This window comes from Stylophora pistillata, chromosome 10, assembly GCF_964205215.1.
Source record: "Stylophora pistillata chromosome 10, jaStyPist1.2, whole genome shotgun sequence".
Lineage (NCBI taxonomy): Eukaryota > Metazoa > Cnidaria > Anthozoa > Scleractinia > Pocilloporidae > Stylophora > Stylophora pistillata.
Window position 1 is genome coordinate 4,642,048 of NC_142528.1, and position 27,500 is coordinate 4,669,547.

The following is a 27,500-nucleotide window of genomic DNA, read 5'->3' on the forward strand; positions in this document are numbered from 1 at the left end:
ATGTTCGTCTGCGATAAAAGGGCAAGACTCGAGGCACGGTTATCCAGGAAAAAGTAGGGAGAGGCAAAGATTGGCAAGAGAGTTGAAGTGGAATATGAGGAGAAAGTTTAATGGGGAAACAAAGTATCTTGGATGGATGCGTGGAACTGTTATGGAATAGGACAAATTTAAGGGCTATCTTGTTCAGTTTCCAGATGATGTGGACTGGATACCTAGTCTCAGAAGCAAGGACGTACGAATTTTAGAGTAATGCTTTTTTTGTTCTTTTTAACATAATGGGGCACTGTGCCAAAAGAGTTAAATTATGGGAGTGACAACTCTAACAAACGTTGTTTGAGCAACACCATATGGAATTTTGAGTCCTCCCGGAAATTTTGAAGTTCTTTCCGAGTGTTTCGGTGACATTCTTGTAAAATGTCAAAACTTTGCTCTTTTTTTCTGCAGTATCCCAGAGCTATGTCATATTTCCAATCAAAAATCCCGAGTCTGCTGGATTCTTTTGTTTCTCTCCCTAAACAGGCCTTGTTAGAGTTGTCACCCCCTATTGTAACCTCCTTTTTTAGTTCATCAATTTGTTAAATCTTGCTCAAACGATAGCCAGACTCGCCTTAGCGTAGAGATACCAAGGCTCTACACTGTTTATTGCAACTGCTACATGTCGCATTTACTTTTTCAACCAAGCTTTAACATTGTTTGTTCCCTTATCGCTAATGGTATCCCTAAGTTCTCTCTCTAAAGTACGTCACCCTTGCACACACTAAGATTAACATTAACTGAGTAGAAGCTTGATCGTTCACTTTTAGATTCTAAATCTGCAGCCTTTTTGGATTTACCGATCGTGGAAATACCGCGAATTCTAGACATATTGTATAAGCATACCAACGCGACAACTCTAACGAATAGTGAACTTCAAACGAAAACTTTGTAAGAATGGCTTAATTACAACTCATGGAGGTCCCAGCCGAGGTGAGCAGAAATTCCCAAACATCCACAGTGAGAAATAGGAAAAACATGAACATTTCGCAGTTAATTAATCGCGAAATCACCGATTCCCTCATATATTTAGACGAACATTTCGCAGTTAATTAATGGCGAAGTCACTGATGCCCTAATATATTGAGACGAATATTTTGCAGTTAATTAATCGCGAAGTACCCGATTTCCTTACATGTGTAGACGAACATTTCGCAGTTAACTAACTGCAAAGTCCTTCGCTTTTGTAACATATATAAAGAGACATTTTTGCTAAATTTCATTTGTCTCTATAGAGTGACATAAATACAAACTTTGCAGTTGTAAAATCTCTCCTGTTATTCGCATCTGTCGTGAGATTATGATCTATAATTTCGTGTTTACAAATTGTACATGGATATGTACCTCCATGATCACGACTTAACTAATCGTAGAGGGGTTTGAAAAGCTATGAACAAAGTACAGTGTTCAGTTTGAAAGGTTTCGTTCATGTTTCAATCAGTTGAAACATTGTAGGAACTGTATTATTACCTTTTCCAATTTTGTCCTTCTATTGTCACTAAGACAGAACGCTAATTCTACTAACAGTTGGCATTACATCAATTTCATTTATTGACGGTTCTTTCAGGATAGGATTATGGAGAAAACTTGAAAACTTACAAGTAAGGATTGAAACTAAATATTAAAAATAGATCTACTGTAGTCTGCTGGGGCGGGTCTAGGATTCAGTCAAGGGGGGTCAGTGAAGAATTGTCCGAGGGCATGCTCCCCTAGGAGATTTTGAAAATTAGGTCCTCGGAAACATGATTTCCAGCATTTCGAGGGACAATTTAGGGGGTTTGACCGAACCACCCGAACCACCCCTAGATCCGCCTCTGGTCTGTACACATCCAAAGTTTGATGTCAGTCATAAAGTACTGTAAAGTGGTTGTGCAATAATTGTTATTTTTAAATTATCAAAGAACATAAATAATGTTTGGCAGTGTTTTGTTCATTAAGGTGGTGGTAGAATGCGTCGATTTCCTTGTGTCGAACGGCGGTGAATGTGTCGTCAACGTAACGTAACCAAAGCGGTATCGTTTGTCAACAAGTCGAAAGGGCGCGTTCCTCGATGTTCTGCATCACAATTTTTGATATAAGAACAGAAACTGGAGACCCCCTGGCAGTGCCGTGTAACTGTTTGTAGTGTTTGCCGTTGTACTGAAAATAAGTTGACGTGTTGGCAAATGTTTAGCAAGTCCATGATGTCGTCTGTCGGTAGCGGTAGTGGGTCGGTAGATTGTCGGTTTGCAGTCTCAGTGCATTGTAATGCCAATTGAAGTGGAATACTTGTGAACAGCGATTTCACATCAAATGACACTAGTTTGTAGTCGTCAGGTATCTGAACAGTCTTGGTAGCGTTAATGAAGTCTTTAGTGGATTTTAGTTTATGTCTGTATTTTTCAGTTAGCGGTTGTAGTATTGTCGTCAGGTACCTGGATAGTTGGTATGTGGGAGAACCACAGAAAGAAACAATAGGTCGCATCCGGAAACCAGGTTTGTGTAGTTTCGGCAAACCGTAGACTTTCGGTGGCTGTGGTACCGAGCACCTCAGTCGATAGTACCGTTGGGTGTCAAAGGCGTTTGTTTTCTTGAGTGTCAGTAATTTACGGTTGAGTTTACGTTGAAGTGCAGGAGTTTGGTCACGTTTGAGTTCTTCGTAAGTTCGTTTGTCGTTAACTAGTGCGTCCATTTTGTCGTGATAGTCAGTTTTGTCCATAACAACAGTAACTCGTCCTTTCTCGGCTTGTAGGATGACTATGTTCTCGTCGCTTCAGTGCGCGTTGTTCGTCTTTAGTCAAGTTGCTGTCATGTAGTGACGTTGATTGTATACCGTCTTACCAGCCGACAAAGGACGAGTTACCGCTTTGGTTACGTTACGTTGACGACACATTCACCGCCGTTCGACACGACGAAATTGACGCATTCCACCACCACCTTAACGGACAAAACACTGACATACAGTTTACCAGAGAAGTCGAAGAAAATGGCAAACTTCCTTTTCTAGACTGCCTGGTAAGCCACAACGACAACTCATTACGGACGACAGTTTTCAGGAAACCGACACACACCGACAGATTACTAGACGAGTCATCCTACAACCCTACATCACACAAAGCCACAACTATCAGAACTCTAACACGACGCGCACAACTAGTATGCGACTCGACAAACAGCTTATCCGACGAGAACAAATACCTTCACCGTGTTTTTACGAAGAACAACTACAACAACGACCTCATCCGACGAAACACTCACCGACCCACTACCACTACCGAAACAAACGACACCGCAGCCCCTACGACTACAGCAACCATACCGTACATGAAAGGCATGTCTGAAAACATCTCGCGCATCTTACTACCCTTCAATATCCGCGTCGCCCACAAACCCATCACCACACTACGTCAGTTACTAACCAACGTTGAAGACAAAGACGAACCGAGGAACAGACAGGGAACGATTTATAAGATCAATTGTTCCGACTGCCAAGCCTCCTACATCGGCGAGACTGGCAGACACCTCACAACAAGACAGACTGAACACAGACGGGCGACGAGGAAAGGTGATGTCAGCAATCACGTTGCTGAACACCATCGACTTACCAACCACAACATTGACTGAGACTCTGCGCAATGCCTAACCTGCAGCACCGACCATTTTCAACGACTGACTCTGGAAAGCTGGTTTAGTAACTTAGAACAGACTCCCCTAATCAGATGTCAACAACTACCCGCTCCATACAAACGACTCATTCACGACATAAACATCACAAACGACCAAAAAAGAACGACCTAACTTTACCGACAGATCGAAACAGACCAGTCACGACCGACTTACGTCACTTGAGCCTTACAGCCAATAACATCATGGCAAAACCAACCGATCATTTCACACGAACTGGAATAAGAACATTCTACTGACAACAATCATTCACTTGACTCTGATGATGACTTCCGCACAGGTTGTCAAACGTCAGTTACTACCACCGACAACAGTCCTTCTCAGGACTACACTCACCCGGACGATCAGACTACACCTTCACATGTTACCCCCGGGTTCAAGCCATTTACTGCACTTGTATGTTCGTAGGCTAACCCATGTAATCCAAGGCTTGTAGCTGACTTCCACGAATGAAAAGAAAAATTAATCTTGTGACATTCTATGTTCCAAAGTGGAGAGCAGGGCAATTTCGTGGAATAAAATGACCAAAAATAGACCTAAACGAAGCAAATCAGATCAGATCAAACAACCTAAGAACTTTTTTTTGGATTTCATATATTTTTCCGTGAAGTTTACTAATGGCCTTGATTTGGGAATGCTTCCATATAATTTTTCAACAAACTTAGGCGATAGACGATTTGGAAAATGATTGATTATTAGATAGATAGATAGACGTTTATTGAGAAGAATACCTTAATAGCAGCTGGAAGCTGAATTGCAAAGGTGTACAAATTATGTAATAGAACTATACAATAAAATCAAACCTAAAAGGGAACTAATTTACATATACAATTGTAATAAATGTTAGTTAAAATGTCTTGCGCTTGCCGGAATGAAAGTATCTCTGAACCGATTTGTTTTAAAGGAAACTCTAAATGGTCTGCGTTGTCGTAACTCCATAAGTTGACCTCGGTTATCGAAAGGCAGTAAGTGGTACAAACAATCCAAGGGATTGGAGACGATGTTGTTAAAGAATTTTAAGCAAAGGTCTTCTCTCCGATCCCTTAGGGTTTTCAGCTCTGCCATCTGAAGCACTTCTCTATAATGATTATCATAACCGTATATAATTTTCAAGGCTCTGTTTTGGACACGCTCTAAACCTAAGCTCAAATAATTGGGGAGGCTATAATGGTAGACCTGACATCCATAAAGTAAGACAGATTGAATACAAGCAACATAAAAATTAACTAATTCAGGTGATGGTACCTTAGCTCGCTTTAACTGAGTTAAAAGTAAAGGCGCTTAGCGGCCTTTTTAATCGTCTCAGTAACGTGAGTGTTCCACTTGAGGTTGTCTTGAAAATACACACCCAGTAATTTTACGACACTAACGGCACTAACCTTAGAGCCATTAATTTCTATCAGATCGTAGGAAGGAGGGGAGCGCACAAAGGAAACTCTTAGCTCATTACATTTTTTCGGATGGAGTTGAAATGAATTGAGTGTTGACCAGGTGGCTACTTCGTTTATCATAGACTGAGCATTGCTAGGACCACCCTTGCTTATGATTTCATACACTGTCGTGTCATCTACATATTTTATACAATCACTGGCTGATGGTACTTTCAAATCGTTTATCATAACCAAGAATAGCCACGGTCCCAATTTTGTTCCCTGCGGTACTCCTGCTCGGACCGATCCCCACTCTGAGAGACAATCATGTGCAAGTTTGACCCTTTGTTTCCTATCTTTAAGAAAGGCTATTATCCAATTAATGATGTAAGGGTTAATGTTGTAGGTCGAGAGTTTCGATAAAAAGAGGCTGTGGTCTATCAGATCGAAGGCTTTTCTATAGTCCAACGCAAAGATTCGCACGGTGTTCCCCGTTCCGTCTGTTGCTTGCGCCCAATTGTGCATCAGATTTATTAATGCGTGCGCAGTGGAGGATCCTGGAATACAACCAAATTGATCGGGTTCCAGGCGTTTTAGAAGTGCTGGTTTCACATGTTCATGGACGACGTAGTGTTCGGCAATTTTGGACAACGTTGGCGTCAATGAAATAGGTCTCAAATCCTTCGCCGCATCCTCAACTATCTTTGTTTTGGGAAGAGGGGTGATGTTTACACATTTCCAAATGTCCGGTAAAGTGCCTTGACTAATAGAGGAATTGATGATACAACGAAGGGGGTGAGCGAGTTCAGGAGCGAAGTCACGCAAGACCCAGTTTGGGATATTATCTGGGCCCCCAGCTTTGGAGGAGATGACCGTACTAAGGCATTTGAAGGTAGCTTCCAGTGAAATAATGGGATTTTTAAAACCCTCAGTGCTCACAGTTTCGATATTATCTAAAAGTGGGTCAAACGAAGCTTGAGGTTCCAGCAGAGCTGTATTGATTTCATTAGCCAAGATCTTAAGGTTGATTGAGGTAGCTGGTTTACTTGCTAGGAGCTGATTTGCGACACTTGTAGATGTTTTGTTCATTCCACATAACCGCCTACATTCGGACCACCACATTTTAGGATTGTTTTCGGTCAAAACGCTGACTTTAGTGTTGTAATAAGAGCGTTTGCAGAGCTTCCGTTCCCTGTTTACTTTGTTCCGGTAGTAGTGGAACAATGGTTTGTTGTCTTGGTAATATGCTCTTTGACGGTGTGCTATAAGTGCCTTGAGTTTGGGTGAAATCCATGGTGTGTCGTTTCGGTGGAACTTAACTCGCTTTTTGGGAAGGATAGAATCTAACCCTATGTGAATTAGGTGACTGAAGTGAGCATACTGTTCTTGGACGCTATCTATAGTGTCGATTAATGACCAGTCGACCCCCGTCATATAACGACCAAAAGCCTGTTTGGACTCAGCGTCAACAGCACGTGTAGTAACCGTTCTGTATGCAGGAATATTGGCCTTCGATCTAATTTTTGGAAACAAACCAACAGTACAATGATCGGATAGTCCGAATGGCGGGAATGGAGAAGGTTTCTCGTAGTGTTCTGTAAGATTAGTTAACACTTTGTCGAGTGTACGATACCCTCTTGTTGGAAAATGGACGACTTGCGTGAGGCGGAACTGCTTAATAACTGGTGAAACATTTGCCCTGTTCCAGTCGCCAGCGAGAATTATACCTGCGCCAGGGATATCACTCTCTATCCTAGAGAGAGAATCCATCATGTAATCAAGGAGGGGCTCATCTTTGGCAGGTGGTGGAGGATGGTATACTGTACCAATGATAAGGCAGCTATAACCCCGAGGCAATCGGTTGGGCGTGATCTTGGCCCACAAAACCTCAGGGCCCTCGGGGTTAGGGAACTCATAGTCCCGTAGAATTGAGAATTTGATGGAATCTTCTACATATAGAGCCACACCCCCATGTAGCCTGTGGGTCCTATCTTTGCGTATAATGTTGTAGCCACTAATGTCAACTACGCTGTCATCAATAGAATCTTTCAGCCATGTCTCCGTTATGCAACAAAGATCAAACTTGTGGGTGTTCAAAAAAATACGAAGTTCGTCTATTTTTGGCGCCAAACTCATTACATTAGACACAGCTATTGACGGTACGAATTGCAAGGTGTTTTTGCTGGCGTCGTTGTTTCTCTTAGGCTTGATAATAGCCAGATTGTTGAAATTGACGGCTCTTTGTTCTGTGTAACGGCTGGAGGAGACACGCGTAGTTACTCTCACGGGAATTGTTGAAAGTCTCGGTAAAGTGTGATTATTGAACCGTAAAAATTCATTCAAGGTGGAAGAGTTATAGCAATTAACAGTTCTTTGTCTTGTATAACTACTGGAGATGACGCGCGTAGTTGTTCTCACGGGAATTACTGAAAGCCCCGGTAAAGTGTGATTGTTCGACTGTGAATTCAAGGTGGAAAAATCATTCGTTTCTGAAGAATATTTGCTTCGGCCTGTATTTAATTGTGTTTTAGTAAGTCTTCCAGACCGTTTCCCTCGGTACTTGAAAATTCCATCCGCTCGAATGTTCTTAAATAAAACTGACCGTCTCTCCTGAAGGCTGTAATTTTTCCGGAGCGACACCAGTTCACGCCGAGAATACTGTAGGGTCGTTGTTTGGCGAATTGGAGAACCAAGTTGCCGAATTAAATCTCGAGTGGCTCTCTGCCGGCTACCAATGGCGATAATAGATTGAGCAGGACCGGGGTTGGTCGAAATATCAACATATACCGTGATGTCCAATGGAGGGTCGTGGCCAGGGATGACTAAGGAGACAAACCCGTGTTTAGTGTGCTTCTGCATTGGAACTCTTGATCGATGAAAACCATGTTTGACGATACAAGTGCATTTCTTCTTGAGTTGAACACCAGTGTGCAGGGGTTCCCACCTTGATTTAAAAGTAGCCTCGAAGAATAATAAATGGTTTAGAAATACAGCGCTTAACCAGGATAAAATAGTGATAGAAACTAGAGCTACTCTAAACGTGGCCGCCATGATTGGCGCCGAGTGCATAAAATGATAAAAAATCAGATAATCTACGTTGGAACCCACGAAGCTGGAGGTTTGAAGCTGGAGAAAATCAGAAAGTTCAGTATATCCAAGAATAAGCCCCAAACTTCTGGAAGTGCCTATTAAACGTATACATTTTAGCGCTTTCTTTGGCTCAAGAGCCATAACAACACAATGAACTTAAAAGAGTGAGATCACGCTCTGCTAAACAAACAACTGAGACTGAGAGCGAATGTCTCTTAACCCACACGGATCAATGCCAGACCTAAGCAACTGCACACTTACCCCTCCCCTAAACCAGCAACAGTCAAGTCGTAACAAGTCCACTCAAAACAAGTCAGGCTTAATGTTGGGTTAGGGGAGGGGTGGTTGCGGAGTTGTGCAGATACATCGATCCGTCCACACTTTTATGTCTGGTCATGAACATCAAGAGTCAACTGTTATCGAAGGTTTGTGGCTGATATGCCTCAAGGAAAAGAGAAACTTACTATTTGAAATTCTGTGTTCCGAAGGGGGCCATGGAACAATTTGAGGAATTAAAAAAGAGACCTACACGAAGCAAAATCAAATCAGATCAACTAAACAACTTTTGACTTTCGTATTCCACATATTTGTCTGTAAAGTTTATTTGTAGTATTGATTTGGGCATGCTTCCAAATAATTTGACAACAACCTTAAGCGATAAACGATTTGGAAAATTATTAGAAATCACAACATCTACCCCGGAACCCACGAAGCTGTTGCTTTAAAGCTGAAGAATTTCAGGAAGTTCAGTAGATCCAAGAATAAGCCCCAGGAATAATACGTCAAGGAGGAACCTTCTCGAAGTGCTTAATACTCGTATACATCTTACTGTTCTCTTTAGGTCAAGGACCATAGCAACACAATGAACCAAAAGAGCGAGATGACGCTTTGCTAAACAAACAACCAATTATGCTAATACGAACGTCATTTATTTTTCCGTCAGTTAGTCTTGAAAAGTTCTGCACCAAAGATTTTATTAATACGTAATGGAAAGAAATAAAATGACCGAAAAAGAAACACGATATCCTGACTTACTCGTTTTAGTGTGAAACGGAACCAGGAAGTAGTGGATCATTCTCAAATCACAATTTGACATAATTTAGCACTAGCCAGTTCGAGCCAGTAGACCATAGATATTGTGTCTTATGATCTGCTGAGTCATTTAGCATAGATAATAGGAATAGAAAGAAGAGGGTAACAGGTTAAATTTTGAAAGCGAAGTCACTGGATGCTATTTTAGAGACACAGTGTTTTGCATATTGGCATGCGTTAATTGGTCATGCATTAGGCGAAGTGAAGAAGGTCGTTGAGTCATTTGGCAGAAATGATGGAAATGGAATTAAAGAGAAGAGATTGAAAAGATCCAGCTTGTTTTTCAGTCCTTCTTAGTTATTTTCACAGCCATTTGCTCTTGACACTGACTGAAAGCAGTTAACAACTTATTATAGGATCACAATTGGCCCTGTTTAAGGATTAGATGCTTTGTCGGCAGATGTCAGGACTTTAGTCTATGAGGTAAGAGTTTCATCTCTGGTCACGTTTTCTACCCGAAGGGAGATCGATTAAATTATAATCTTTCGTCTTTTCCTTGTTTGGCTCTCACCTTAAGTATTATTGATAATTTGACTTTTATTTCGTAGAAGAATGTCAAAACCACGGCGATCATGTATCTACATAGCGTTTTCCATAATTGATTAAGGTGGTACAGAAGGCTAATGTGCTAATGTGGCCTTTATTGCTCCATTTCGCAACATATGGAAGCGGTCAAACAATTTTACCAAAATGACTTTAATTTTTAGGGGTTGTACAAAATTCAGTTCATCCTGGACTTCGAAAACAATATAATGTGTTGACGGTTTGGAATTCTTAGAATCTTTGGAATTTCAGGAGTACTGTGGCGGCCAACTTGAGAGGAATCTGTTACCTTAGCTAGGGAATTTAGCTTTTCATGATGGAAATGTGGACTGAAGATCTCGCTTATATACTGCTGAACATTTTTACCTGAGTGCGTTGCATGATCGATGAAACAATTTTTGGATGAAAAATATAAACTTGTACTGTCCTTGTGTAAAATTGGTGTACTCCGGTGAGAAGTTTTGTTGTTGCCAGTAGTTCGAAGAACCAAGACAAAGAAAAAATTAGAACAGATCAAACAACTTAATAAGTTTTCGCTTAGACTTAACATATTTCGTGGTCAAGTTTTTTTTGATAGCTCTGATTTGAGAATGCGTCCATATTAATGAACGAAATTGGGCGATAAAAGATTTCGAAAAGTGAGTGACAGTTTTTTCGGAAAAAATCAAATCGCGTAATTTGGTTCCTTTAGACATCAAAATGATTGATCATCTTCGTGCTTTATAGGGTTTGATTTAGAATTTAATGCAGAGGCGAGTAAAATAAATAGTGACTGTAACGCGTCAAACTGAGTCACCATGATTTAAACTGGTTTGAAATGTTAATTAATCTTGAAGCTCTCGCAATTCTTTTTTAGATATGATTCCTTCCATTGCACCCTCCAACATTGTTTCAGGTATTCCGCCTTTTTCACCATCACCAATCCAAATTGGTCGCAAGTTTAATTTGGTTCGTCTCGATTCGGTGGTTAGACGTTGTCCGCCTGTATTGTTTGATGCGCTCGTTTATTTTAGTACAGCCTCGCCCCTTTTGGATCATCTCATATTTATAAGAATAGTTCTGTTCTTAAAATGAGTCCGAAAAAGTCTTCCAGCTTTGGATTTTCTTTGCCCAGCTTTCTTGCTGTTTATTGTTTCATGAGCCATTGAGCATTGTGGTTTCTTTCTTAGTTGGGTCAAATAAATTGCTCGCCCCGACAACGGTTTTGCCTCGACAGGTTTTTTGCTAAAAAAAGAACTGAAATTCCGCGCAGTGCAAGCGCATATTGAGTGATAATAATTCCCTTATTGACCAATCACAAACAACATATCCAACTGAATCGAGAGTTACATTTTATGAAGCGTAGATTCCTCGCCAGTTGCGTGCTGAGAACGCGTCATTATTATCTGTGCACAAAACAAAGTATTCGTATCATACCAGGTGGGGGAGGGAGCGTTGCATGACGAGCCCAAACAACGGCTGCGAAGGAGACTATCGGCGGATGTGAGAGCCAAAATAATTAACTAAGTTAGGTAAAGTAAGTAAGAATTTATGCATTCTCGTAACTTCCCGCGATAACATACCTTGGCATGATATTTTTAATTTTGTTTAGCTCGTCGGATATGAGAGCCAAAATTAAGTTAGGATTTTTTTTGTTGTTTGGCAATACGCATTTCAATGTTCTCACTGGTGTTTTTGACGTTACGAATTGTGTTTAACGTATATATTCTCAATGATGTTAGCTAAAGGTCGCTTTTGTTTTGTTGCTTCTGTATTGGATTCTTTTTTTTTTCGAATTAAGTTTGTGTCAGTTCCAATTTGTAACAGGCGAACTAAGATCATCTACTATTCGTGTTTCGAATTATGTTTTCGTTACAAATCGTGTTGTGCGAACTTTCCGCACAGGTTGTCGAAACGTCAGTCACTACCACCGACAACAGTCCTTCTCAGGACTACACTCACCCGGACGATAAGACTACACCCTCACATGTTACCCCAGGGTTCAAGCCATTTACTGCACTTGTATGTTCGTAGGCTAACCCATGTTATCCAAGGCTTGTGGCTGACTTCCATGAATGAAAAGAAAAATTAATCGTGTGACATTCTATGTTGCAAAGTGGAGAGCAGGGCAATTTCGTGGAATAAAAGGACCAGAAATAGACCTAAACGAAGCAAATCACATCAGATCAAACAACCTAAGAACTTTTTTTTGGATTTCATATATTTTTCCGTGAAGTTTACTAATAGCCTTGATTTCGGAATGCTTCCACATAATTTTTCAACAAATTTAGGCGATAGGCGATTTGGAAAATGATAAAAAAATCAGATAATCTACGTTGGAACCCACGAAGCTGGAGGTTTGAAGCTGGAGAATATCAGAAAGTTCAGTATATCCAAGAATAAGCCCCAAACTTCTGGAAGTGCCCATTAAACCTATAGATTTTACAGCTTTCTTTGGCTCAAGAGCCATAACAGCACAATGAACTTAAAAGAGTGAGATCACGCTCTGCTAAACAAACAACTGAGACTGAGAGCGAATGTCTCTTAACCCACACGGATTAATGCCAGACCTAAGCAACTGAACACTTACCCCTCCCCTAAATCAGCAACAGTCAAGTCGTAACAAGTCCACTCAAAACAATTCAGGCTTAATGTTGGGTTAGGGGAGGGGTGGTTGCGGAGTTGTGCAGATACATCGATCCGTCCACACTTTTATGTCTGGTCATGAACATCAAGAGTCAACTGTTTTCGAAGGTTTGTGGCTGATATGCCTCAAGGAAAAGAGAAACTTACTATTTGAAATTCTGTGTTCCGAAGGGGGCCATGGAACAATTTGAGGAATTAAAAAAGAGACCTACACGAAGCAAAATCAAATCAGATCAACTAAACAACTTTTGACTTTCGTATTCCACATATTTGTCTTTAAAGTTTATTTGTAGTATTGATTTGGGCATGCTTCCAAATAATTTGACAACAACCTTAAGCGATAAACGATTTGGAAAATTATTAGAAATCACAACATCTACCCCGGAACCCACGAAGCTGTTGCTTTACAGCTGAAGAATTTCAGGAAGTTCAGTAGATCCAAGAATAAGCCCCAGGAATTATACGTCAAGGAGGAACCTTCTCGAAGTGCTTAATACTCGTATACATCTTACTGTTCTCTTTAGGTCAAGGACCATAGCAACACAATGAACCCAAAAGAGCGAGATGACGCTTTGCTAAACAAACAACCAATTATGCTAATACGAACGTCATTTATTTTTCCGTCAGTTAGTCTTGAAAAGTTCTGCACCAAAGATTTTATTAATACGTAATGGAAAGAAATAAAATGGCCGAAAAAGAAACACGATATCCTGACTTACTCGTTTTAATGTGAAACGGAACCAAGAAGTAGTGGATCATTCTCAAATCACAATTTGACATAATTTAGCACTAGCCAGTTCGAGCCAGTAGACCATAGATATTGTGTCTTATTATCTGCTGAGTCATTTAGCATAGATAATAGGAATAGAAAGAAGAGGGTAACAGGTTAAATTTTGAAAGCGAAGTCACTGGATGCTATTTTAGAGACACAGTGTTTTGCATATTGGCATGCGTTAATTGGTCATGCATCAGGCGAAGTGAAGAAGGTCGTTGAGTCATTTGGCAGAAATAATGGAAATGGAATTAAAGAGAAGAGATTGAAAAGATCCAGCTTGTTTTTCAGTCCTTCTTAGTTATTTTCACAGCCATTTGCTCTTGACACTGACTGAAAGTAGTTTACAACTTATTATAGGATCACAATTGGCCCTGTTTAAGGATTGGATGCTTTGTCGGCAGATGTCAGGACTTTAGTCTATGAGGTAAGAGTTTCATCTCTGGTCACGTTTTCTACCCGAAGGGAGATCGATTAAATTCTAATCTTTCGTCTTTTCCTTGTTTGGCTCTCACCTTAAGTATTATTGATAATTTGACTTTTATTTCGTAGAAGAATGTCAAAACCACGGCGATCATGTATCTACATAGCGTTTTCCATAATTGATTAAGGTGGTACAGAAGGCTAATGTGCTAATGTGCTAATGTGGCCTTTTTTGCTCCATTTCGTACCATATGGAAGCGGTCAAACAATTTTACTAAAATGACTTTAATTTTTAGGGGTTGTACAAAATTCAGTTCATCCTGGACTTCGAAAACAATATAATGTGTTGACGGTTTGGAATTCTTAGAATCTTTGGAATTTCAGGAGTGCTGTGGCGGCCAACTTGAGAGGAGTCTGTTACCTTCGCTAGGGAATTTAGCTTTTCATGATGGAAATGTGGACTGAAGATCTCGCTTATATACTGCTGAACATTTTTACCTGAGTGCGTTGCATGATCGATGAAACAATTTTTGGATGAAAAATATAAACTTGTACTGTCCTTGTGTAAACCTCTTCGTCTAATCATACATATGTCCATACTTACAGGTGAAAATTGGTGCACTCCGGTGAGAAGTTTTGTTGTTGCCAGTAGTTCGAAGAACCAAAACAAAGAAAAAATTACAACAGATCAAACAACTTAATAAGTTTTCGCTTAGACTTAACATATTTCGTGGTCAAGTTTTTTTTGATAGCTCTGATTTGGGAATGCGCCCATATTAATGAACGAAATTGGGCGATAAAAGATTTCGAAAAGTGAGTGACAGTTTTTTCGGAAAAAATCAAATCGCGTAATTTGGTTCCTTTAGACATCAAAATGATTGATCATCTTCGTGCTTTATAGGGTTTGATTTAGAATTTAATGCAGAGGCGAGTAAAATAAATAGTGACTGTAACGCGTCAAACTGAGTCACCATGATTTAAACTGGTTTGAAATGTTAATTAATCTTGAAGCTCTCGCAATTCTTTTTTAGATATGATTCCTTCCACTGCACCCTCCAACATTGTTTCAGGTATTCCGCCTTTTTCACCATCACCAATCCAAATTGGTCGCAAGTTTAATTTGGTTCGTTTCGATTCGGTGGTTAGACGTTGTCCGCCTGTATTGTTTGATGCGCTCGTTTATTTTAGTACAGCCTCGCCCCTTTAGGATCATCTCATATTTATAAGAATAGTTCTGTTCTTAAAATGAGTTTGAAAAAATCTTCCAGCTTTGGATTTTCTTTGCCCAGCTTTCTTGCTGTTTATTGTTTCATGAGCCATTGAGCATTGTGGTTTCTTTCTTAGTTGGGTCAAATAAATTGCTCGCCCCGACAACGGTTTTGCCTCGACAGGTTTTTTGCTAAAAAAAGAACTGAAATTCCGCGCAGTGCAAGCGCATATTGAGTGATAATAATTCCCTTATTGACCAATCACAAACAACATATCCAACTGAATCGAAAGTTACATTTTATGAAGCGTAGATTCCTCGCCAGTTGCGTGCTGAGAACGCGTCATTATTATCTGTGCACAAAAGAAAGTATTCGTATCATACCTGGTGGGGGAGGGAGCGTTGCGTGACGAGCCCAAACAACGGCTGCGAAGGAGACTATCGGCGGATGTGAGAGCCAAAATAATTAACTAAGTTAGGTAAAGTAAGTAAGAATTTATGCATTCTCGTAACTTCCCGCGATAACATACCTTGGCATGATATTTTTAATTTTGTTTAGCTCGTCGGATATGAGAGCCAAAATTAAGTTAGGATTTTTTTTGTTGTTTGGCAATGCGCATTTCAATGTTCTCACTGGTGTTTTTGACGTTACGAATTGTGTTTAACGTATTCTCAATGATGTTAGCTAAAGGTCGCTTTTGTTTTGTTGCTTCTGTATTGGATTCTTTTTTTTTCGAATTAAGTTTGTGTCAGTTCCAATTTGTATCAGGCGAACTAAGATTCTACTATTCGTGTTTCGAATTATGTTTTCTTTACAAATCGTGTTATGCGAACTTTCCATTATGATTTTGTAAATCAGGGTCCTCAGAGGACTCGACTGCTATGGTCTCAGGGGTCTGGTGCGAGTTCTAAATTAGGCGCTGCTCTTGCCAAGAGCGGTCCTCTCAATTTCTGGTCCAAAAAGGTTTTCTTTTATTTTTTGCCAATCGGAAAGTGGTTTAGGACGAATATTTCAATAACAGTTTCAGGTTGTTCTCCAATTCCTCTTCTTTGCGTCGTGCAAACGTGGCTAAAGTTAAGAACCTTTCACGTTTCACAGATGAGTGATAATAATCCCCTTAGTGACCGATCACACCTAACCTATATAACTGAGTCGAAAGTGAAACAACTAGTAAAGCGTAAGTAAAGCTTTTGGGTCTTTTTATCTCCAGTAATTTGACCTGGAACACCCATATTAATGAAATTGTTAAAAAAGCCTCTAAGAGATTATATTTCTTGATTCAACTTAAGAGAGCCAAGGTTGCTCAAACTGATCTAGGGCTCTTTTATTCTAGTTGTATTAGATCAATCATGGACTATGCAGTACCGGTTTTTCACTATAGTTTGCCTAAATATCTAATACGAGAATTAGAACACGTACAGAAGAGAGCAATTGTCCATTATCTGTCTTGGTCATAGCTCTGAGGCCCTGGATATTATGAAATTTAAAGAATTAGCCATCTATCACAACGAAATATGTGAGTCACTTTTCGACAAAATTGTAAATGATAACAATCACCGTCTTCAAATGTTAATACCAGCAGCTCATGAAACTACCTACTTGTTAAGGCGTGCGTGACCTTTTAATGTACAACGCTTCAAAACCAGTCGTTTTAAGAATAATTTTATTATTTCCTCATGCCTTAAAGCGAACTCACTTTAGCTTTCCTTTTTTTAGCCGATTGAACGCTTTTTAATAACTAAGTAGTTAATATCTAGATTAGTTTAATTTTACTATTTGTATTATGTGAGTAAATACGCAATTCAGTTTTTTAACTGCTATGTATTTATGAATATATAAATAAACTTCAAAACTTCAAAAAACTTTAAGTTTCCCGCCAGCTGCCTGCTGTGAACACGTCATTATTATCTGTGTACAGAACAAAGTATTCGTATCATATCCTAAGGATAGAATCCTCGAAAAATCACAGGCTCGGCTGAGGCTATAGTGACGTACCAAACTCGGTGTCCTTTGAAGAGGCTAAAAACAGACGAGAAATATAAGTGGCTAGAAGCTTGTTGCAAGAACGGCGAATGGTCAGTATTAATTATGTATATATACGCAAATTTATATTTTTGACATTTCTGATCAGGTAAATTTACGCAGAGGTCAACGAAGTTCTGTGAAGTGTAAGCTTAAGCTTTTAAGAGTTGTAACTCATTGGCCTAAAATGTAAAAGCTGACCCAGACTAAGCGATATGATTCTTAAGGATTCTTATTGAATCTTAACTCACTTTAACGGTACTTTACTCTCACATGTCCATCTTTTCCGGGAATCGTCTCAGCTATTCTGCGCAAAGACCATTGTCCTCGTGGCGTATCCGGAGATATTACCAGTAGTATATCACCAACTTTTAAGTCTTTGCTAGAGGTAAAAGTCTGTATCTGTTGGATTATGCCAAGCTTTGATCGACTTGAGCGCGCGAAACTGTCTAAAAGAGTTTCAGTTATGCTGTTTGGCAATGCAGCGTTTTAATGTTTTCACTGATGTTTTTGATGTTATGAGTTGTGTTTGACGTATTCTTAGTTATGTCAGCTAAACATCGCTGTTGTTTTGTTGCTCTTGTATTCGATTCTTTGTTTTTCGAATTAAGTTTGTGTTAGTTCCAATATGTGTTACGCGCCAATATGTGTTAACCGCCACCTGGTTAGCTCAATTGGGAGAGCGCCGGACTGCTGTGCGGGAGGTCGAGAGTTCAATACCGGCCGGACCAACACTCAGGGTCTTAAAATTAACTGAGAAGAATATGCTTCCTTTCTTTAACATCTAGAAATGGTTAGATATTCTAGTCTTCTCGGATAGGGACGAATAAATGGAGGTCCCGTCTCCTGCAGGGTTAGGGGCAGGAGACGTTAATTTCCCACGCACGAGATTACTGTGTGATGGATGTCCTCCCTTGGGGTGGGATGGGTGGGTTTCCACATTTGCATTTAAACGAGCTAAAAGCTCATATGCGATATGTGGTTAAATAAAATTACTTACTTACTTACTTACTTACGCGAACTAAGAATAAGTTATTCGCGTTTCGAATTATGTCGTTCCACATTGTGTTATGCGAACTTTTGATTCTGTTATGATTTTCTAAATCTGGGTCTTCAGAGGACTCAACCGCTATGGTCTCGGGGGTCTGATGCGAGTTTTAAATCAGGCGCTGCTCTCCCCCCTTGATTTCAAGTCGAGAAAAGTTTTCTTTTATTTTTTGCCGATCGGAAGTACGGTGGCCCATAGGGGACATGACACATTTTTTTTTATCGCGCGATAAAATAAAAGTATCACACGATTAATGAAAAATTATCGCGCGATAAATGGAGATTATCGCGCGATAAATGGAAATTATCGCGCGATAAATGGAAATTATCGCGCAATAAATGGAAATTATCGCGCGATAAATGGAAATTATCGCGCGATAATCTATCATTTATCGCTTGATAACTGGAAACTTGTCAGGTCACGTAATTGGCTGTCATGCATGTTGTTTCCGTGGACGACAATGACTGTCGTAGTTGAGGAGCTATGTTTTGAGGTCAATAGTTCGTTTTATTCATGTAAAAAGATCATCTAGCAGTACGTTGCAATACTACGACACATAATTCTGTGAATCAGTGTAGTAAACCTTGATTTTACGAAGTCCGAGCCCGTGGAAATTTTGTATTATGTATTTATATTTTGTGATAACTTTTCGATGATTGCATGACTTACAGTGTTGCGTTACACTAAAACCTTGAAATAAACTTAATTGTGTATTGTGAAGGGGTTTGTCCAGCTCGTAGAAGTTTCTGGTCTTGTCGGCCGGGATGAGGACTTTGGGCGAGCTGTTGATCTTTTTGATGTCTTCGTTTAGTTGGTTCTGGAACTTATCGGAGACTTTCCTGAATTTTATGTTATTCACCATGTTTAAGAGCTCGGCTTCGAAATTGACCATGTCTTCAATCTGTGGCGGGCATTTTCTAGAATTAAAGCCAAATTTATCGTAGAGGGGCCCTGCTATGCCCACAAACAAAACAACTTGTGAAGTAGCGATACACTTTAACAAAACCCCACACACCCTGGACGATTTTTCGTTCCAATGCATTGATCAGGTACAGGCCCCTAGTGGCTCTGAAGAGATCGATAGGCTTTTAATCACAAAAGAGGCTTATCGGAGTGCTCTGTTGTTCTCTTTGGCACCCCATGGTTTGAATAAAAGAAAGGAATTTCATTCGAAAATTAGAATTTGCTATAATTAATTTTCCATCTTATATTAGGCGCTACTAATTGATCGTTCAAAGGCCCTTTTCTTGGATTTTGTCGGCCCTTTAGGCGTGGATTGGGCTCAGAGGCCCTGCCAAGGGATATTATTGTGATTAGTATCATTTAAGGTGGCTCGTACCAGTTTCCTCGCGCGGGGAACAGGTCACTCTTGTGTGACGCGCGCGAGAGAAACGTGCGAAAGAAGCGCGAGATCAAAAGATGAAAATTCAAAACAAAGATGGCGGCGCGTGGAATTGTCTCTGCTTTTGTGAGAAGTTTACCTAAGAGCTTGTATTTCATGTGTTGAGCGGCTACTGTGAATGCAGAAGATAGAAATTAAGATAACGAAGACGATTTTCGGAGAAGTAAAGGTTGCTTCACTTCACATTTAAAAGAAATATTCAACCGATATGAAATCTTGCGACAGCGAAAAAAGAAGAACTCAAGTGAAGGATAATCTACCTGAAGTGAAAGAAGAATTTGAAACTTCAAGGAAAATAATATGATATAGCCAGAAGTCATGTGTAGGATTTTTAAGATGAGATCGGGAGGCTGTCTTTGACGGCTGTTTAATGATTTTCTTAGCAGTAAACGTCTGTAAACATCAGGTCGTAAGTGCTCGCGCGAGCACACGCAATTGTCAGCGGTAGCTAAAACAGATCAAGAACAAATGTCGATCTTATAGAATCCAGATTTTTAAACGCGCGAGAACGCGCGTGGAAATTGCTTAACTCACGAAAGCTATTGCATGAAAACAAGTCCGGCGACCCCTTCTTCTTATTGTTCCAATATGATAAAAACGTCGAAAGGAGTCATCAGAAAAAAAACTAGAAAATTTTACGGAAGGAAATTTGCGATGTGTGAAAATTGCCCTTTTTGTAGATTTTCTGAAATTCCGCTCCGTAGAATTTTTAAAAATCTTTATGCATTTTCCTTTTCAAGTGCCAAAAGCAATCACTGAAAAATATCAGTGAGTCACCGGGTTAGTTTTCGAATTATTTAAGCCACAAGCTAAAAAATGCGTCTGAATGAGCCTATGAAAGCGTTGCCATGGAAACTGCTAGTGACGAAATGACACGTATTTTTGGATAACCAATGATTATGTAATTCAATCCCGTAAAAGTGTTCAATTGGCCTCGGTTAGTCTTTCTGTTGTATTCTTTCAAAGTTACAAACCATGAAAAAGATGAAAACTGGTACGAGCCACCTTAAGGACCCCTCCAGGGATTTGTTGCTAATTTGCCCTTTCGGGCTCCAAAGGCCTTGTTATGGGATTTTGTTACGGTTTACAGTTGTAGTTAAAAGTAGGCCTCCCCTTTTTTTGCTTGCCGCATTACTTCTTTGCAGTTGGTTACGCCACTCATTTTAACATATTTAGTATTCTTATATGGTTTGAATAAAAGAAAGGAATTTCATTCGAAAAATAGAATTTGCTATAATTAGTTTTCCATCTTATATTAGGCGCTACTAATTGATCGTTCAACAACAACAACAACAACAAAGTTGTTGTTGTTGCTGTCGTCCTTCGCCCGGTTAGATGTAGAGGAACGTTTAAGAACTGACAGTCTTGAAAATGATTCTGAAAATTTTTCATTTTTGGATGTTCCTTGACGCTTCGTGTTTTGTTGTTTTATTTGTTTGTTTTGTTGTTGTTTTATATTAGTGCTCCCAGTACCCTTTTTATTTTGTCTCTGGAAAATCCAAATTAAGTTCAAGCCCCCCTCTGAAAATGTTTCTTCTTCGTCACCCTGTTTCCTTGTTAAAAAGGAGCAATATTCTGCTTTTCTCCAATTCCTCAGTTATAAACCCTCAGAGGTCCCTCAAAGTTTAAGTGATATTTCGTTTTGCAAACTTCATATCTTAAAATTTTTTTGCGTGCGCTGTTTATTGTTTCATACGCAATCGATTCTTTTTTTAATTTAAGGAAAAAATTTTCATGGCTTCAGCAGCAGCAGCACCATCATTTCGTTCAACAAAAAAGACAACTAACTACGCCCGGTTATGCAGGCTTCTGGTGGATATTAGCTCACATGTCCTGAGAGAGATATTTGACAAGAAGCACCCGCCAGGAAAACTGGAAAAAGTCTTATCACGTCCACAAACTCACGCAGTGCTACAAAACCTCAGAAGAAAAAAAGTACTCAATCCATCACAATGGGGAAAACTGTATCCTGCCATAAAATGTTCGGTTTCATCTCAGCATTTTGACATCACCCTATTGATGGTTCTTTTGAGGAACATTTGTAGTTTGGTAGCCCCACGTAATGGCTGGGATAAGCTTCCTCCTTTAGCAGACACAAGCCTTGAGGCAGACATCGCGCGCATCAAGTGCTACAGAAACACAGTTTATGGTCATGCAAGCAAGGCCTCAGTTGATGACGCAACATTTAATCAGTACTGGCAAAACATCAAAGATGCATTGGTGAGACTGGGAGGAGCAGGTTATCAAGCTATTATTGATGATCTGAGAACGGAATGCATGGACCCTGATTTTGAGGAACACTACAGAGAGCTTCTTAAACAGTGGGTGATGGATGAAGTCAGTACCAAGGAAAGATTGAATGAAATGCAAGAAAATTTAGTGAAGAGATTCGATGACTTGGAGGCGAAAATAGTCGGCGATTCCGAAAGGAGGAGAAAAAAAGGAGGTAAAAGTGAATAAATATAATATTTACCAATTAAATCTTTAGAAAAAACATTTGACTATGGCAAAATTGCGACAAAATACTTCTAAAACCATTAAAACACATTTTAAAAGCTGGAGAAAAAATTAAGAATTGTATTCCCTTTCCTCATTTTCTAAGACTTTGTCGTTTATGTAGTGATGACTCTGATTTTTTTCCTTAAATCAGAGTCAATATGCCAGTTTTTCGAAAAGCGTGGTTACCCTGTTTCTGTCGTTCAAGCGGGTCACCACCGCGCCCAACTTATTGATCGACAGTCAGCACTACAAACGTCAGAGAAGGAAAATTCCGACCGCATTCCATTCACTCTCCCATTTCATCCTCACAGCCACTCAGTTAAATTCATTATGTTTAAAAACTTTAGATCACTTCAAAATGATCCAGAGACTGGTACTATCTTTTCACAATCTTGTTAGAAGTTCATTTCAAACTAATGACCAACCCGGCAATTTTAAATGCGCTCGCGCACAAGACAAAGCTTGTTCTTTCATTCACAACGCTGGAAAATATCGGAACCCAAACGATCCATCAAGATCACTGATCACTTCACGTGCACCTCTGCCAACGTCTTCAAAAGCAAAACTTGCACTTATTGCAAAAAAATATACGTCGGCGAAACAGGCAGACGACGACTTAGTGACTGATTCCGAGAACACCTTCGCGACGTAGAAGGGAATGACAAGCCAGGACGCATCAAAACCAGTCGCTTGACACTTTAATCTATCTAATCATTGTAAGCAGCATATGGCAATCTGCAGCCTTTCCTAAATTTAGGAAGTTCGGAAAGCTGCAAAACTCTTGAACAAAAGTTTATCTACGTATGATGCACGATCCTCGCAGTAGAGAGCGCTATTTATGCAATAGCGAAAATCAGACCTGAAAAAAATCAGGCGTGTACGGGATATATTTTTTCAGGTCTGATTTTCGCTATTGCATAAATAGCGCTCTCTACTGCGAGGATCGTGCATCATACGTATCTAACACCGCAGTTTAAAATATATGAACTTCATATATACATTGTAACCAAAAGTTTATCTTTTAGATCAGCACTCTTAACCCCACAGGCATCAACGAACGCTTTTCATTCTAATAATTTAGTCGTGTTTTCCTCGTCACCATATTTCCACCAATAGGGTAGCTCCACTTTCTGCTTATAAACCCACACACAACCCACAACTTTCCTCCATTGGCTCTGAAGAGGGGCTGATGCTCAAAAAATCAGCTTTTGAACTCTTTACGGTGGCCAATTTACAATTTCAACTTAGTTGATATAACCAGATTGCCTTGTTACCCCCACCAAAGCAGCACCACAGTTTCTTTAGAAATTTCACCCTTTATTCAATTGAAAAAAAATTCGTCGACGACGTTTCGATGTTAACATAACGTCATTATCAAGTAAAACAATAGTAACTTTAAGAGGCTTTAATGATAAAATAACTTTAGATACTGGCCAATGAAACCTACTTTAACATTTTCTCAGAAACTTAAAAAGGCATTTATTAGAATCGCTTCCTACGCTCGCAGAAGTGATATGTTTGGCAAACACATATCATCAGTATTTGAAATGCTTTCTCTCAAAAAACTCAAACCGAAGTCGAGCGTGCAAGCGGATTACATAAGTGCAAAACTTTTTGTTCAGTTTTTTAATTAATTATATGTTGCTTATTTTTTTAAAACGTTTTTTATGTTACCCATATTGTCATTTTACTATCTAATCTTCTCATTTTCATTTAACAAATGTTAAGGGCTGTTAACAGATTAATTTTCCTTCTTAATATGCTCATAAAGAACTTTACTTAAAGTGCCCTTCTTCTTCTTAGAATCTTTCACAAAAAAGAAGGTAAAAGAGGACGTCAATATTCTGATTCTGGGAGAGACAGGAGTTGGGAAGTCGACCTGGATCAACGGGATTGCCAACTACTTGAAGCACAGCTCTCTCCAAGCCGCCATGTTATTGATAATTTGTTATTGTTATTATTTTTATTATTTATTGTAAGCGCATTGAGATTCTTAAATGCGTATTAAGAACGTTCATTATTATTATTATTATTAAAAATATGAACTTTTTGGTAATTAAATTAAAAATTTTGTTTGATTTAATTTTGGGAGACTTTAAGTCCTGCTTCCCTTCTATAAGGAGAAGCAAAGTCCTTTCCTACTCCGGAGGTTTAGGTCACTTGGTACTAGTGCATGACTTTACCAATGCATGTTCATTGCTTACCTTAGATGTACTTGTATTATGATGTAATTATTGCAGCGACGAGAAAGCATTGAACTCCATCTCACAATCTCCTCCAGCTATTGTTTCATTACCTTTTGATTAAAGATCAGCCACTGTCTAGAGTGTTTATACCGTATTTCCTCGGATAAGCGCCCTTGTCTTATAGAGAGCCCAACCCCTACGCCAAAATGTCACATAAGCATCCCACTCCAATAAGCGCCTTCCCTTTGACATTTTCATAAATCAGTAAGGTTAAACGAAAAAATCATGTGTTATTTTATTGCCAATTTATGAATACCTTTTTTAACTTTTAACTACAGTGGAATCAGTAAAGGAGAATGGTTTCTTTTCTGTTCCAGTTACTTCTTTCTCCACGTGTCTGAAGAGTTCCTCTATGTTCATTGTCTTTTCCTCTAATTTTTGTCTTATTGTTATGCTCTTGGTAAATGCCGTTAACTTCTTCAACAAAACTAGACCATTCTCTAGCCTTCAGGAGACCAGTAGTCTCTACGTTTATGAAGTTATTAGGATGCATTTAAGAAACAGTCTATATGGAATTATAGCTCAATCGAAATGTGACCAACAAGCTTTGAACTGTGGGTACCATACACGCGCTCCACTTTTAAGTTCTCCTTGCATTGCCCTCAAACTTCGTGGCTAGCTTTTTCCTTGACATTTTTTTGAGCAAATAGATATCCCCCTTTTCTTAAAAAAAAGACTTGTACAATCTATAAGAAACGTGTGGTAGATTTCGTTCAACCTGGGAGGCTGCTTATTGAAATAATATTTACCCACAAGGCCTTTCCTTCGTTCTCGGTTATCAAGCGCGGAGCCCGTTCCTAAAAAGTCCAGGTAGTCGACGGTCCCAAAATGTTGTTTGGTATTTGTCCTGTTTACGTGTTTGATCGATATCAAGAGATTATTTTGTTGCTGATATATTGTGTTATTGAAAATCAGAGAGTTGAAATATTTGGGAAGTAAAACGAGTAGAGTTGTTTATGAGTCAGTTCCATATAATTAAATATTGATGGCTTCAGTAAAGTATAAGGAGTTTGGAAGCGGTCGAATTCAAGACAGGAAAATCCAAACCTTTGCCCTAAGACGGCCTGTAGAAACATATGGGAATACATAACATCAAAAAATTCATGTTGACAATAAAATAGAAATTTATCTCAGGTTTGCCTATACGAGTGAAGAAGGGGAAGGCATAGACGTTTCTTTTGGTTCCGACGCAAATGAGATTTTAGCCACCGGTCAGTCTGCTACCCAGTCCCCTCGGGAGTACATGTTTGAGACAGACAACGCCAAGTTCCACCTCATCGACACTCCAGGCATCGGGGACTGTCGCGGAACTGACAAGGATAAAGAAAACTTTGACAACACTCTGGCATTTCTCACCATCTACGACAAGATCCATGCCGTGGTTGTGCTTCTCAAGCCAAACAATGCACGGTTGACTGTGGCCTTTAAATTCTGTGTGTTAGAGCTCCTCACACATCTTCATAAGTCGCTGGAATCTAACATTATATTTGCCTTCACCAACTCCAGGGGAACGTTTTACCAGCCAGGAGACACCCTGCCAGTTCTCAAGGAACTCCTGGCGAAACACAACCTTAAAATCGATGTTTCACCATCGAACTATTTTTGTTTCGACAACGAAGCTTTCAGGTATTTATCTTTCTTAGGTCTAAACTTGGGTCTAAACTTTGATCAAGAGAACAAAGATTTTTTTGAAATTCATTCATTCATTTATCTGTTTATTATCTCTCTTTTTCATAAACCAGACCCTATAGGGGCTAAGGCTAAGAGTGTTCCAATTTACAGCAAATTTTAAATACCTTAAGTTGGGTAGTAAAGTGTGTGATCATAAATTTTAATGAAATAAATTTAAGGACTATCAATTTTTTTGCGATGTCAATTTAAAACTTTAATTCGATTAAAAAACATATCGATAATAGGAAATATCATAGAAGAGTGGGTATTAAATTTCCTCAGAGTATTACCACATGATCTGAAATGGGTACCGTAAAAGAAAACATACAGGCTTGAGAGGTCTATCATTGAGTAAAGGCGATCTTTGAAGGAAAACAGTTGCGTCTGCTTCACTTCGCCACGCAAAATACGGATCGAGTAAGAACCAGTTAGAACGCTCAGATTTACCTCGGGACTGCCTTGCCGCATAATAAAAGATATACCTATAAATATAATCAAATACGTAAAACTTTATCTTGAGTCGCGGAGTGCTCTACAGTGGTGGAGCTATATAACTAATTGAATGGTTAAGGAAAAATTATAACATTGCACTGCAAATCTGTTCCAGAAGGGACTGGTGGTCATCCAAGCCCTTTCGAAACAGATCTGTAGTGCAATGTTATCATTTTTCTTTGACCATTCAACTAATTCAATATATATATTTAACAATTATTCGCCGAAGGCGTGGTGAATATCGTCGAATAATCCCCGAGACGAAGTCGAGGGGATTATTCGACAATATTCACCGAACCTGAGGCGAATAATTGTTTTAGTATAATTTCAGAGCTGAGCAACAGAGAAATTTCTAAAATCATAACATTTTAGTAACATATATTAACATTTTATTTTAACATTTTATATAAGCCGCGTGAAGAGGTTTATATAGCGTCATATAAGGAACCGCTCGACCAATCAGATTGCTGGAAACTCTTTACTCAGCTCTGAAATTATACTAAATATATATATATATAACAAGTTAAAAGGCCTCGAGCCAACAGTGACGCCGCGCCAGAAGGATCCAAATGGATTCACAGTCCAAACCTCGATAAGTAGTAGGAAGAATATTGTAGTACACGAGGACGGACAACTTCGAGCTAAGAAAGACAAATAAAAAGTCTAAGAAAGTTTGATAAAATACGTTTCGGTCCGAGACCTTCATCAGTTGTAATACAATGACTTACAAATTCCTTAAATAGATTGATATAGGGCGAGGTGACACATATAAACAAACACAGTAATTACTACACGAAAAACTATCACAATAAAAAGAAATGGAAAAATTGTCGAATCCACTGAAAATGTTAAGGAACCAGCGTTGACTTGAAAGGCGAGAATTGTACTAAAATTCCCAATTAACGCTGAGACTGGGACCTTTGATGCCCGCCCTATTTGAAAAAATTCTCCGCATTAATTATAGTTTATTCTTTTTTTCGGAGTGAAATTCCTGGCGCTTATTCAAGTCGAAGGGTGCCAGAGAGAACAACTGTGCGCTCCAATATGCTTCTTTGGTAATTAGAAGTTTCTCGATGGTACCTGAATTGTTTACTGTCGCCTGCACTTGATCAATGCATTGGAATGAGAAATCGCTTAAATCATGTGGTGTTTTGTTAAAATGTACCGCTACTTCACAGGTCTTTTCTTAGTGACCATAGCAGACTTGTGGTTGCGAAATCTAACTCTAAAGTCATTTGTTGTGGAACCAATGTATTGTAGGCGACATTTCTTGCATGAAGCCAAATAAATTATGTTCTTGG

The 27,500-nt window shown here is 39.3% G+C and overlaps 2 protein-coding genes and 1 pseudogene across 3 annotated transcripts in view; all 3 read left to right on the plus strand.

Annotated features, from left to right (window-relative positions):
• The first annotated feature begins 9,420 nt into the window (after positions 1 to 9,420).
• LOC148721479 (uncharacterized) lies at positions 9,421 to 24,114 on the plus strand. Its single transcript, XM_088736259.1, has 3 exons — positions 9,421 to 9,671; positions 21,014 to 21,737; positions 23,594 to 24,114. Exons 2-3 carry the CDS (start codon positions 21,026 to 21,028, stop codon positions 23,767 to 23,769), a joined length of 888 nt encoding a protein of 295 aa, XP_088592385.1. The 5' UTR covers positions 9,421 to 9,671; positions 21,014 to 21,025; the 3' UTR covers positions 23,770 to 24,114.
• The window catches only part of LOC111342248 (uncharacterized), a 189,693-nt pseudogene continuing 175,470 nt past the window's right edge, over positions 13,278 to 27,500 (plus strand). The window contains exon 1 of the transcript XR_015992529.1: positions 13,278 to 13,615. The product of XR_015992529.1 is annotated as an uncharacterized LOC111342248 (transcript). The remainder of the gene's footprint in view (positions 13,616 to 27,500) is intronic.
• The window catches only part of LOC148721480 (uncharacterized), a 14,198-nt gene continuing 10,961 nt past the window's right edge, over positions 24,264 to 27,500 (plus strand). The window contains exon 1 of the mRNA XM_088736254.1: positions 24,264 to 25,662. Coding sequence (XP_088592380.1) covers positions 25,280 to 25,662 — 383 coding nt within the window. The 5' untranslated portion in view covers positions 24,264 to 25,279. The remainder of the gene's footprint in view (positions 25,663 to 27,500) is intronic.